This window comes from Triticum urartu, chromosome 1A (assembly GCF_056163025.1).
Source record: "Triticum urartu cultivar PI428250 chromosome 1A, HENAU_Tu73, whole genome shotgun sequence".
Lineage (NCBI taxonomy): Eukaryota > Viridiplantae > Streptophyta > Magnoliopsida > Poales > Poaceae > Triticum > Triticum urartu.
In genome coordinates, this window is record NC_141873.1 from 453301027 (window position 1) to 453315366 (window position 14340).

Genomic DNA, 14340 nt, shown 5'->3' on the forward strand with positions numbered 1-14340 from the left:
TTGTTAGCCCAAGTGAACTGGCAGACCAATAAAGCTAGCTTTCTCATGTCCAAACTCTCAATAATGAACATAAATGGCCATCTCGCATCAAAATTACCGTTATTCTTCTCTTCCTTCCTTCAAATAATGTTAAAATCACCACCCACCAACATGGGAAGGGATTTCAAACAAAAAATCCAAGCAAGCTCAGTAAGGAAGTCGAGTTTAAGATCAGGTTGCGCAAACCCATAAACAGCCACAAGAGCCCATGAGAAGCGATCACTTCTGGAGTGAACATGAAACTTGACCACAAAGTCACCAACCTCCATATTCAAAACATAAAGTTTGGAATTATTAGATCTCCCCCCCCCCCCCCCCGCCGCAAAACCACGAGCAATCAAGACCACCACAGAAGAAGTCCATAAAAGGCGTGGCAAAATTGGATCGAGTAGCCTCCATGAGAGTGATGAAGTCCAAATTCTACTCTCTAGAAGTATCCAAAAGAAATTGTCTTTTAACCAAGTCCCGAAGACCTCTACTATTCTAGAAGATTCCTCTCATTCGACATGAATTTTTTTTGAGCTTGTTACAACTACTACAACGCACTGCTGAAAGATCATACTGCTTTTTAGTGTGAGTGTGACAGACCTTGTGAGGTACCAAAGGGTCAACGACATGACTCTCTGGTGCCTTATCCTCCTCGGGATTAAGATCCTCGCTGGGATCTTGAATCACAGAATCAACAACCCATAGGAATCATCGTCCCCAGGAGGTGTCATAGCGGCTATCTTTTGCGGGATAACACAAGCCCTATCAGTTTCCTAGTCCAACAATTCATTGACTGAAACGGCCACATTCTGCTCATTAGATCCCAAAGATACACCTAATCTTGAAGCTTTGTTCATGACATCTAGAGTCGAAAAAGGAAAGAACTGAATATTTTACGTTCACAATCCATATAAACTTCATTTTTTATGTATGGAGTGACTTGGAAACGAAGATGTATGGCTTGGAAATGTGAATGTGGTTCATAAATAATTCAACTTAACAGACCACTTGAGCCTTTTTTATGGAAGGAGAAATGGCCGTAAAGAATTATTTTTACACTGCACACCTTTATACAGATTCAAAAAGTAGTAGTACAAGAGATCAAATTACAATAGAAGAACAACGAAACAAAAGTTTTCCTCTTCATTTATTATTTTGGCATAACCTAGAGCCATGAAACCTTTACCCCCTCCAAACAGTGAGGAGAATATTCACCACACTTTGTCATTGGAGCCTTGCAGGATCTTGTCATGCCTATGATCTATCAAAGACATGACCATGCATCCCATCTTAACAATAACAAGTCTTGAAGCATGCCTGTATTGTATGACCCAGAATAGGTCATATTCTTCTACCTTTTTCAGGTAGTCGATGGCTATTCACAGCTACCACCTTAACACCAAAGAAGAGTTCGACCAAATGTTTTATTTTTGTCTTGATCCATACAATGCTAGAGAAGTATCTATGATGTGTCAAAAATCAATCTATAAAGGTGTGTCGAAAAGCCGATCTATATACTTTAATCTCGACTATGACGTGGAGGGGAACAAATCCTTGCTATGTTGACAGTTGGATTGACATAAATCAACCGTTGATATCACGTTTGAGCCCTAGGATTCGAATTATCAAAATTGGTAACCTGTATAGTAGTGTAGATACATTTCGTGAACGATTACATTTCCAAATATTACTACATTCGAGAGTGTTCCTAAATCGCGGCAATATTAATATATCATGATGATGGCAAGATACATTATTCCGTCCCAAATGTAACTCTACCACGCATTCTAGTTACTTGTAGCTTACACCCTTCTTGGTGCTCTGGGTGCCATTTCCATGGCCAGGCTGGTGCTCGACCTCCGTCTCCAATGGCTTAAAAGTGTAGTACTTGACACATACGAAGTAGTAGACGAGGTTGAGCCCCTGCAGCCCGACGACGAGCCAGTAGTAGTTATCCAGCTTCCCTCTGTTGAGGTTGTCCTGCAGCCACTGCCCGCTGGCCTGCGTTTTCTCGTGCACGATGGTCACCAGCAGCGTGCCGAGGTAGCTCCCCGCCGAGATGGTGAGCCAGTAGAGCGCCGCCGCGGTGCTCCTCATGCTCTCCGGCGCCTGGTCGTACAGAAACTCCATGCGGCCGACGTCCATGAATGCGTCGGCGATGCCGTGGATGGCGTACTGCGGCACCAGCCAGAAGACGCTGATGGGCAGGGTGGCGCCTTTGGGCGCGTCCAGCATGCCGCTGGCGGCGGCCACTGACTTCCGCCTGGTCTCGACGGCTGCCGCGGCCACGTTCGCCAGCATGGCGATGGTCATGCCGACGCCGGCGCGCTGGAGGTGGGTGATGCCGTTGGGGCGGCCGGTGAAGCGGCGGAGCACGCGGACGAGCACCCGGTCGTAGAAGGCGAGGGTGACCAGCATGGCGAGGTTGGTGAAGATGAGCATGGAGGCCGGCGGGATCTTGAAGCTCCGCGTGATGTCGCGGTCCATGGTGCGCGCCTGCTGGATCGCGAAGCTGCTGTTGTGCGACGACGCGGTCACCATGAGGATGCCCGCCGCCCAGATGGGCAGCATGCGGACGATCGACTTGATCTCCTCCACCCGGTGCACCGTCGACAGCCGCCACAGCTTCGGCTCGCCGGACGGCAGAACGTCGCCCTCCGTCACTATGGCCGCCTTGTCAAAGAACCTTATCATTCAAGAACTAGTAGTTAGCTCATGCAGGCTGCAGCCAAAAACTACATAAAGGTTTCATCGGTTGCCAGTTTGCCACAAGGAGTGCAACTCACTTTAGCTGGTTGGTGTGGAGAAGACGGCCGGTGGTGGAGATGCCGGCGTCGAGCTTCTTGTCCTCGTACAGGAGGTCCGGGTCCGGCACGACTGCTTTCCTCTTCTTAAACGCAGCAGCCACGACCTGTGCCAGCCGGACAAGCGGGCTGCCGCCGGGGGGCATCCTGACATATAGCGAGTACCCGGACACGAAGCCGATCACGGCGACGAACATGGCGATGGTGGGCACGCCGAGCCCCCACCCCCACCCGACGTTCTCCTGGATGTACACCACCACGGTGACCGCCGTGAGCTTGGCGAGCTCGATGCCGAAGAAGTACAGGTTGAAGAAGCTCCACATGGGGGCCTTGCCGCCGTTGGCGCTCCGGCGCCGGCGCGCGCCCAGCTCGAGCTGGTCGGCGCCGAACGCCATGTTGCAGGGCCGCGAGCCCCCGGCGCCGATGGACGTGCAGAGCAGCGACAGGTAGAGGATGGCGATCTGGTAGGTGGAGGCGCGCTGGCACTCGGCGGCGTGCTTGGCGCAGGGCGGCGGGCGGAGCGAGGGGAGCGCGGCGGAGAGGGTGAGGCAGACCATGCCGAGCTGGTAGATGATGGAGCCGACGGTGATGGTCCAGAAGCGGCCGGCGAAGGAGTCGGCGATGAGGCCGCCGACGAGCGGCGTGAGGTTGGTGGTGCCGTGGTAGTTCGTGAGCACGTTGGAGGCCTCCACCAGCGGCAGGTGCAGCTGCAGGGTGAGGTACGAGATCAGGTTCGAGCCGAACCCCACCGTCGCCAGCCGGTCGCAGAAGTCGTTCGCTGCAAGAATGGCGGGAAATGTTATATTTCAAATTGTACTAGTATATGCCAAAACATTTTTTTTCATATTTTTTTTGCAGGAGAACAATTTGTTCATATTACTTGTTCCAGAATCACAATCTTGCTTTATTTGACACACGTGCTAGATGCTCTAGATATTTTGAAACGGCAATGATGATAATCCATATGGATACCTCCCCCAAAAAGACATTGATAACATGACGAAGGTTTGACATGAAAACCTTGAGAAATCTACACGCCTCGTGTACATGATGAATAGGGTGATGCTTCAGCTATAGAAGGAGAATTTCTTCTCTACAATTAATGTTCTCTTGGTTGCGTCGAAATCTCACGCGGATAAGTAGCAGGAAACAACAATATTCCTGCGTCCAAAACAGTCGCTCTTTTTTTCCTTTGAGGAAAACAGTTACTCTATTTTGAAGTTCTGATTACAAGTAGGAATTACCTTGAAGTTGTAATTTTCTAACATTTCGCACTCACTATCAAGTAGTAGTATCGAGCAGTCAAAAGTCGTAAAGGTATCTCGTGAGGTTCTCCATGCCCGCTCCCGCTCCACCCCCAGGCCCCGCGTCGGCGCCGGCGCTGGCGCCCGCCCCGGCCGCCCTCGCTGACCTGGCGGCCTCCTGGCTCATGCCGCTGTCGCCTCCGCCGCATGGCCGACCGGCTGCTGCCGCCCCTGCGAAGCTCCCCTCCCCGCTGCGGCCGTCGGATGCCCACCTGCCAGATCTAGATTCCCCGACGCCCGGCAGCTCCGACGCGCGCACGTCCTCCGGATCCGAGTTCGTCCCCGAGTCGCCGTTGGGTCCTGGCCCGGGCTCGGTCGCTCCTCCAGCTGCGTCATCCCTGGCGCGCATTGATGGGAGGTTGGTGGCTCGCCATTACTGCTCCACATCGGTGGAGCGCTCCAGCTCGCCTCCTGCTGCGACTTCAAGGCCAACGCCAGGCGCGTCTTCAAGGCCGGCGACAGGCGCGGGGCGCGAGGCGGACAAGGCGGACATGACCGGCGGCTGGCGCCTTGTCAAATCGCGGCGAGGCCCGCGCCGCCCGGCTTTGGAGCCTCAGGCATTCATGCCTCCTCCCCTCCCGCTGTGGCTTAAAGGCCGATGCTGTCGCTGCCTCGCTCCTGGGCATAAAGCGCTGCTGTGCCGAGAGCCCATCCGCTGCGCTCGCTGCCTCAAGAACGGTCACCGCGCCCATGGCTGCAAGAACCGGTGGCGGCCTCTCAGCTCTCTGCCTTGCCTCTCGTTCATCCCGCCACCACCTCTCCCTTGCCCGTCGCCTGCTGCTCCTCAGGCTCAGGAGCCCAAGTTCGGCGCTGGTCGGGGCTGGCCTTTCCCCAAACCTGCGCCGGCACCGCTGCTGCTCCCCCAACCACCAGCACCCCCTCTGCTGCTCGACACCGCCACCACCACCATGCCGCCTCTGGGTGATGCTGCTCTCAGGCCTGAGGAGGACTTCGTGGTCGTCCCTGCCACGCCGGAGATGCAGGCTGAAGCTGCCCTGCTCTCCACCAACGCCGCCGTTGCTTGGTTCGAAGGAGCTCGGGAGGATGTCCCCTGCAACACGGTGGCTGCTGCGTTCGCCGCCACCTTCGGCTTCAGGCAGGAGGATGTGAGTGTCGTCCGACACTACCCCGAGCAGTACCTGGTGCGGTTCTTGTACCAGCACAACTGCGCCGACGCCGTTGACCGCGGCGACTTCCTCGTCGGCAACTCTAGGCTCTTTGTCCGCGGGTGGCGGCTCGAGGTGCACGCGGACAATAAGGACATGTTGTACCATGTCCGCCTCTGCCTTGAAGGGATCCCGGTGCACGGCTGGAACAACTACATCGCCTCGTTCGTCATCGGTCGTGGCTGCTCGCTGGACTACATCGAGCAAAGGTCGGTGCGTAGGGACGACACGCGCGACCTCTCGCTCTGGGCATGGACGTCTGACCCCAACCGCATCCCCAAGGTGAAGTGGCTCACCTTACCGGCTCGGGGCCATTGGCGTCGCGGCCGTCGTGGCCTCCGGCACCGCGTGCTGGTGCACCTTGATTTGCTGGAAGACCACACCAAGGCCAAGGATGATGACGACAACCCGCCTCCTGCGGAAATCCAGGAGTACACTTGGTACCGGCGTTGTGTGGATGGCACGGTGGGACGTGGTGAGCGCCGTGCCGCCCAGGGCAGAGATGAGAGGAGGCCACCTCGCCCGGACGACGAAGACGACCGTGACGGCCGGCGGGGCCGTGGTGCTCCACGTCCACGCGAGGGATGGGGCGCCCGTATCCGGCGCTCCCTCTCCAGGGGAGCCACTGATCACCAGCGGACGGAGGGGCAAGACCGCAGCCGCGACCGTTCTGGTGGGCGGCGTCGGAGCGACGCCCCTGCGATGGCCGGCCTCGCGCCTGCTCCTGCTAGCGTCGCGCCCGCCACGGTCCTTCTGGGCTCCGGGTCCACCAGCGCTGAGGAGACCCGTGCCCTGGAGTTGCTGCCGGTGCGTGGGCGTAGCCCGGCATGCCAAGTCTCGCCACGGGCTGTGCGCCGGCGCGCCCAGGAGGCTCTCACGCCGCCAGCCTCGCCCCCTCTATCCCCCACGTCGATGCTGCCACGTCAACTCCTCTCCAAGCGAGATGATCCCAGGGCGTCGGCCATCTCTCTAGCGGCTCAAAACCCGGTGGTGACACACCTCTGCTCGCCCACGGTGCTTCTTCCGCCTCTGTCGCCGGCCAGGCCGCCGGGCTTCGAGTCGTCGCCCACTCCTCCCCTGGTCTCCAGCGGCCCGGTGCGACGCACCCCCTCTCCGGTGCAAAGGCGCAGAGCGGCTGCGGACATCCAGCCGGCCAGTGTTGGCCTGGCTGTGCTCTTCGACGAGAGGCCGGAGCCGATTCTGCCATCCCCGGCGTCCACGCCGCCGCATCCACCTGCTGCTCGTCGCAAGACGCTTGCGGGTGTTACCATCTCCAGGTCCGCTGCGGGTCTCTCCCTGCACAGGACATGTGTGAAGAACAAAGCCCCTGGGCGTGCCAAGGAGGCGCCTGCTACCAAGGCGGCTGAGCTGCTGGTTTGCCGCAGCCTGGGAATAGTCAAGAATGGCGAAGATGTTACAGCGGCGGCCTTAGATGCTTTTGCAGAGAAGTTCAAAGACACACTGCCCCCGGAAGTGATCAGCTCCATGCGTGAGCTTTTCAAGCTTGATGATGTGCAGGCTGCTGGAGTGGAGGATGCGCTTATCCAGCACGGCGGGGCTGGCGCCATCGACCTGGATGGACCTGAGGATGCGGCTGGAGCCTTGTTGGCTGCAATCTGATTGATGGTCGTTGTTCTTTGGGTTTAGTAGTTCCCAATGTTAGATCAACTTCATGTGTCTGTAGTGTGGTGCGTGCACAAGGTGCAGTGTCATGTTTTCTTCTGGTGTCTTTGTAGCTCCAGGAGCTTTGCTAAGCTCAGAGTTGGGTTCTGTCAGCCCAGCTTGCTGCTGCTTTTGCATGTGTGTGTGGCTGATGGATGTTCATCATGCCTCTATGTGTACTCCCTATTATCATGTTAGAGCAAGCTATCAATGTTTTATGTTGGAACGTCCGAGGCCTCAATTGTCCGGATCGATGGTCCACTGTCAACGCCACCATCACCTTCTCCTCCTGTCATATTGCATGCCTTCACGAGACGAAACTTGTCAATGTCGACGTGTTCACGGCCTCCTTCCTTGGGGGAAACAGACTGCAACTTTGCGCAGAGGCCAGCCGAAGGCACAAGGGGGGGAATGCTTCTGCTTTGGGATGACCAGTTGGTGGACCTAGTTGACATCAACTACACCGCCTTCTGTTTATCCGCGATGGTCCGAGTCCGAAACTCCGACGTGCAATACAAGATCACCACCGTTTACGGCCCCACCGACTCTTCTCGCAAAGACGCTTTCTTCGCGGAGCTCATCGACCAAAAACCACCTGCCGGAGTCCTATGGCTTGTGGCAGGAGATTTCAATCAAATATATCGCGCGCGCGACAAGAGTAATAGAAACATTAACCGGAGTCGCATCAACCGGTTTCGAACGGCTCTCCAGAGTTGCGAGTTGAAAGAAATTCATCTACAAAATAGGAGGTTCACCTGGAGCAACGAGAGGGCAAACCCGACCTTGTGCAAACTTGATTCGTTCTTCTGCAACGCTGAATGGGACGCCGCCTTCGGCACCCACGTGCTCCACGCCCTATCTTCCTCCCTTTCCGACCACTGCCCTCTCCTTCTCGCAGATGACAAAGGCCTGATGAGACCCAAGACCTTCAAGTTCGAAAACTTCTGGGTCTCCATGCCGGGTTTCATGGAAGTTGTTAGCAAGGCTTGGGATGAGCAGCCTCCACACTCTGAGCCGTATCAGATCTTGTTCCACAAACTCAGAAAGGTTTGGACAGCGCCTTTCTGAGTGGAGTAGGGGACTCTTCTCAAAGGCAAAAATTCAGCTGCATGCGGCCCTTTTGGTGATCCTGCACCTTGACATTGCGCAAGAAAACAAACATCTTTCCCTCGACGAGGTTGATCTAAGGGCTAGGCTTAAGAGGAGGGTAATAAGCCTGGCCGTGCTTGTGAGGGCTCAGAAAAAGCAATGCGCGAGAATTGCTAACCTCAAGGAAGGAGATGCAAATACCAAATTCTTCCATCGCCGGATCAATGCAAGGAGGAGAAAGAATCATATCCTCAGGCTAAAGCATGGCCAGGGTTGGGTCACTGACCATGATGCTAAGGAGAAGATAATTCATGACCACTTTTCTACGGTCATGAGGAGAGGTTCTTTGTCAACAAAAGACTTCAACTGGGACGAGCTCAACCTGGAGTCTCACGAGTTGGAGCTGCGCGAGCTTGGATCGCCCATCACCGAGGAGGGGGTGCTTGGGGCATTAAACGACATGCCCAATGATAAGGTGCCAGGCCCGGACGGCTTCACGGGCATTTTCTTCAAGAAGTGCTGGGGCATAATCAAGCATGATGTGATGAGGGTGATTCTCCAGTTTGACTCCTTACACACGTCCGATCTACACTGGCTCAACTCTGCCAACGTCGTGCTTCTGCCCAAGAAGGAGGGAGCTGAGGGTATTGGCGATTATAGACCCATTAGCCTTATCCATGCTATCGCCAAAATCCTCGCGAAGGTGCTATCCCTCCGCCTTGCTCCGCACATGAACAAACTTGTCTCCAACGCTCAAAGCGCCTTCATCAAGACGAGAAGCATACACGATAACTCCATGTGCGTGCGCAACTTTGCCCGCCGGCTCCATAAGTGCAAGACTCCGTCGCTCCTGTTCAAGCTTGACATCCGAAAGGCATTTGATTCGGTCAGATGGGAGTATGTGCTAGACCTCCTCCGACGCCGTGGGTTCCCATGCAAATTTCGTAACTGGATTGCGGCGCTTCTTTGCACCTCTTCCTCGAGGATCATCCTAAATGGTGTGCCCGGCCCGCCAATCATTCACGGTCAGGGCCTTCGCCAGGGGGACCCAATTTCACCGTTGCTATTCGTCATCGCCATTGATCCGCTACAACGGCTCCTTGACTTGGCTACCCGCAAGAAATTGCTCCACCGGATCCGTGGAAGAGGTGTCATGGTGCGTACCTCGCTTTATGCGGATGATGCCGCGGTGTTCTTGGCCCCTATAAAAAAAGACATTGACAACTTCTCGGCAATTTTACGTGGTTTTGGGGAGGTCACCGGGCTATGCACCAACTTTCACAAGAGCTCCGTTGTGCCTATCCGGTGCAATAACCTTAACTTGGGACACATTCTGCAAAGCATGCCGGCCACTGTGGCTTCCTTCCCTCTACGGTACTTAGGCCTCCCGCTATCCGTCTGGCAGCTGAAAAAGGCGGATTTCCAATTTCTTGAAGACAAGGTGGCGAGCAAATTGGTTACGTATGAGGGGCAGAACATTACTACCATTGGGCGCACGACATTAGTAAAATCGGTCATCTCCTCACTTGCGGTCTACTTCATCACCTCCTTGATTGTCCCTCCATCCATCTTGCAAAATGTGAACAAGCTGGAGCGTGCTTTCCTGTGGTCCGGGTCGGATAAGACCACGGGAGCAAAGTGCAAGGTTAATTGGAATATTGTCTGCCGCCCATCGGAGTACGGTGGCCTTGGAGTCCTTAACACCGCCAAGTTTGCTCGCGCCTTGCGACTGAGATGGCCTTGGTTCGAATGGACGGAGCCAAATAAGATGTGGGTCGGTTTGGGTAACCCTTGTGACGAGGCGGACATGTCTTTCTTCTATGCCTCAACCACCATTTCTGTGGGGAATGGGGCCAAAACGCCCTTCTGGGAATCCCCTTGGTTACAGGGAGCCAAACCAAAAGATGTTGCTCCCCTAATTTTCGAGGCCTCCATGAGGAAAAATTGGAAGGTGCGCGAGGCCCTCAAAAACAATGATTGGATTCTCAAGATCAACCCCTCCACGACCGTCTCCATCGAGCACATCCGGCAATTCTTCACCCTTTGGATGCTCTTGCACAACTTCCATCTTGATGAGCTTTCCGAGGATTCCATCATATGGAAGCACACGGCCGATGGGTGCTACACCGCCGCCTCCGCATATCAAGCGCAATTCCTCGGGCTAGTTCTCTCCCCCATGGAGCACATGATTTGGAAGGCTTGGGCGCCTCCAAAGGCAAAGTTCTTCGCTTGGCTGGCAACCCAAGATAGAATCTGGACGGCGGATAGGCTCGCCAAGCGGGGTTGGCCGAACTGTGGTCTTTGCCCTCTTTGCAAAGGGGAGCAAAAGAGCGGTCCTCATCTTTTTTTCAAGTGTCGTTACACCATCCGCCTTTGGAAGATGGTCATTGAGAAATTTCAGCTTACGCATTTGGACACCTCTTCATGGCATTTGGAGGCTTCAGTCAAGAGTTGGTGGGAAAATTTGACCGGCACAGGAGTACCCGACAGAAAGGCAATGGCCTCGATGACTATGCTCGTGTCGTGGACCGTCTGGAACGAAAGGAATGCACGGGTCTTCCGGCATAAGTGTGCTCCACCGCCTATTTTACTAGCTTCCATTGCCAATGAGGCAAAGCTTTGGGTCACCGCCGGGGCAAAGAAATTAGGGGCCATTATTTTGCGCGAGTAATCACTCATACCGTGTAAGGGTGCCTATTGTAACAAAACCTCTTCTCTACTTAATTAATATATGAGGCAAATCTTTTGCCTCGGTTTCAAAAAAAAAAGTCGTAAAGGTTCGGCACAGATTTGATTCTGCATTTCTGCATATAACAACCGTATTGGTATTGTCTGATGGCTACACTTCGGCAGTTTAGAATTTCATTACTCACGGAGGAAGATTCTTATGCTGCTAGCCAGGTCAGGTTGTTCGATATGATTCCAAAAACGTCATTTTTGGTTGCATATAGGACTTTTCCTTTGGAGACTGCATATAAGATAGGACCTATAGGTTACATCAAACGGTGCAGTCTTGCCGTAGCACGTCATTTTTGAACAAAATAGACCAGGTTGACTTCACGAAAACAGCATTCACATTCACATTTGTGTCTGCTTTTTTCTCTGAAGAAGAAGAAAGGGTTCCCCTGGTTTTCATTAAGACACATTTGTATTTTGTATCTGCTGGAACGTTAGACCATGTGCCGAGGTCACTAGCTAGTTCCGTTATTCTTTGCGTGTGCCTAGCTACTGAAGGTTCAGCAGAAAAATAAATAAGTTTTTTTGCGAGAGAAAAATAAATAAGGTTTGGTTTAATTTCATGCGAATTAAGTCGATTTTTTCCAGGTTTCGAATATTTCATGTGGAATTTGGAATGCAACAGGGTATAAATTCTGTTGTAACCAAAACGGTGTTTTTTGCGGTGTGTGCTTGAGGGAAGATTACATGGGGCAGGGGCATGCAGCAGCCCAAGATCATGAATAATAGTTGAATACAACACTTGAACGTTAATTCTTACTCCCTCCGTTCCAAAATAGATGACTCAACTTTATACTAACTTTAATATAATATAAAATTGAGTCATCTATTTTGGAACGGAGGGAGTATCTATCTACTCTCTCCGTTCATAATAAGTGCTGTGATTTTAGTTCCTAATACCGCTAACCTAACAGTAAACTCACGTGTCAAGATTGTTTCAACATGCAGAAAGTAGATGCATGTTATTCACTTGTGACAAGTCGCATGTCAAAATGAATGTGAATGAACGTAAAAAAAAGCAACAATACTGTGAGTACGAAGGCAAAATCCTTGAAAAATGTATAAATTAAGTGATGCCTCATATGCATAGCTAGAGCCTAGAGCAACGTTCCAAGCTCTTGGGTATCTTTTGGCAATTGCTGAGCAGCATTCAGACATGAAGCATATTCTTTTTCGCGACAAATTCGGTGGTCAAAAGCAAAAACACTACAAACGCATAGACCCCGGAATTACAGTGTGAAAAGAAAACTCTCCAGATCACGAGGTTTGGTAAATTTTGCAGATTGGAACTATTGCCTGATTTAACTTTTGTGCCATCAGTTATTGCCTCAACTAAACGTGTTTCATGTGCAGCCTCCACTGAATCATAAAGGAAAATCGATAGCACTAGATATCCGCAGCCGCCCAACGCAAGAAAACAAAGGAGCTGAGATAACGCTCCAGTGGAGCATCAATGGAAACCTGAGGCGAAACCACTAGCTAATTCTGTGGGAGCACAGCAAAGAGCAGATCCCAACGTGCATATCTAGCTTTACTAAGCTTAAAGAGAGAACCGAAGTGGAGAGAAAGGGGGGCAGGAAAGGATCAATCGATCAATCACCTAGGATGAAGGGCATGGTCCTGAAGCCGCCCTGCTTGGCCTTCTTCGCCGTCCCCGTGGCGTCCTCCGCCCGCTCCCTCCCGTCCTCGGCCATGCCGTCTCTTCTCCGGCGGGAACCCTGGCGGCCGCGGCGGAGGTTCCCGGCCGACTCTCGACGGGAGCAGTGGAAGAGAGCTACGAGCTACGGGTAGGCGCTGGCCGGCCGAGTAGCTCCGTGGCGTGCGCTGAGTGAGAATGGGGAGGTGTCCTGTGTCGTGCACGCCTTTATATAAAGGCGTACGTGGTTGCTAATGTGCTTGCACATATCCGTCCCCGGGAAAAAAAGTCGCTGGAAATGGGAGGCATCCGCTCCACTACAGGATGATTAGGAGGATGTGACGGCGTCCACTGCTGTCAGATCGAAATGGCATCAGGGGCACCGCTTTAGATATCTCTTGATTGAATGCCTTGCAAGATCGGAACGATCTTGCCGTAGTTGAAATTCGCTGTTGGGACTAAAGTGGACTAGGCCTATATAGCATGCACATTAAGATCGGAACGATCTTAACGTAGTGGAAATTCGCTCATCATATGATCTGCCCTACATGATCGTGAGCATCACCTATGTATCTTAGTTATATGAATTGTTTATAGGTGGATGTTGCTCTCTCTCTTTTATTGAAATATAATATATATATTATGTGTGTTAAAAAAATTTATACACTACATGAATATATTTTTTAAATTTTGAATATTTTTAAAGTTATATAAGCATTTATTAAAATATATAAGAACATAAACACTTACTTAAAGCATGAATATATTTGTAGATTACATTAATATTTTGTTAAAACTGTGAACAATTTTAAAATTCTATAAGAATTTATTGAATATAAGTTCTTATCCAATATGCAAATTATTACATGAACAACTTTGTAATTCATGCTTTATTATATGGATAAATGCTAACTCCATACATGATTATTTTATAATGTAATTTATTATATATATATATTATTTATAACACGCTATTATAATTTACATATATTCTATAAATTTCTGAAAATAAAACCAAACAAAATGTGACGTAGAGACTGCAGCCCGCTTAATAGTCAAAGAATATATAGCAGCAACATCCGGTTATTACATAAAATGCCTTGAGGGTCAGGTGGTTAGCCTTGCGCTGCTGCTGTCTACAGGTACCAATTTTTCATTTATTCGTTGGAAGCTGACAAGTGGACCCTTGTAGCCGTGGCATAGTATTTTTCGTGACACAAAAATAGCAAAATAGCAGGCCACATGTCCACTTTGCCGTCCAGTCGCTGATAGCGGGTCCCATGCCATGTTGGCGTGCCTAATCAGCACTTTGTTTGTATAGAAACATGATTTACACCGTATATGCACATGAAAGCCAAGTTGTGGCATCAGTTCAATGTATGCCACAAGTTTTAGCACTAAACGGATTTTTCACGCCAAGTTGTGACACCAGTGGTGTAATTGACAGTGGTGTTTAAATGAACACAAGTTTTAGCACCGTATAACCATTCGTCAATTTAAATGAACAAAAAAACAGTGGTGTTTAAATGAACAAAAAAAATTGAGGTGAAGTTTAAATGAACAAATAGTAAAGTGATGTGTGTTAGATGAAGTAGGCCCATACCTAAAAAGTATAATTGTGGAAATGGGCTTCTTTCCTTTTGGGCCTCCATCTTGACTTTGTCTTTCTTTCTCCTCTTATTTGAATAGTTGACTATCATGGGAAAGTACGTATGTTTCTTTGGAGACTATCGAAAAATTCTATACCAACTAATGATGTTCGCGCACATAGGCATATGTCAGACTCAGGTGCCTGTGGGCTATGCGGGGCTCCAGATTGATGGAGACACTCCCTTCTGGAGTGCACAATGTCAAGATGCACATGGGCGTTGGTGGATGATGAGCTGGCGCAAACCCTAGCGACTATCACTGAACCA

General features: G+C 51.3%; 2 protein-coding genes across 2 annotated transcripts; one reads left to right on the forward strand and one right to left on the reverse strand.

The window, feature by feature from the left end:
- Positions 1-1624: 1624 nt before the first annotated feature.
- Positions 1625-12656, reverse strand: LOC125518019 (protein NRT1/ PTR FAMILY 3.1). Its single transcript, XM_048682987.2, has 3 exons — positions 12389-12656; positions 2814-3609; positions 1625-2713 (listed from the first exon to the last, which is right to left on the reverse strand). Exons 1-3 carry the CDS (start codon positions 12480-12482, stop codon positions 1819-1821), a joined length of 1785 nt encoding a protein of 594 aa, XP_048538944.2. The 5' UTR covers positions 12483-12656; the 3' UTR covers positions 1625-1818.
- On the forward strand, positions 3649-6921 carry LOC125518011 (uncharacterized). The gene has a single exon (XM_048682976.2). It carries the CDS (start codon positions 4168-4170, stop codon positions 6919-6921), a length of 2754 nt encoding a protein of 917 aa, XP_048538933.2. The 5' UTR covers positions 3649-4167.
- Positions 12657-14340: the final 1684 nt, after the last annotated feature.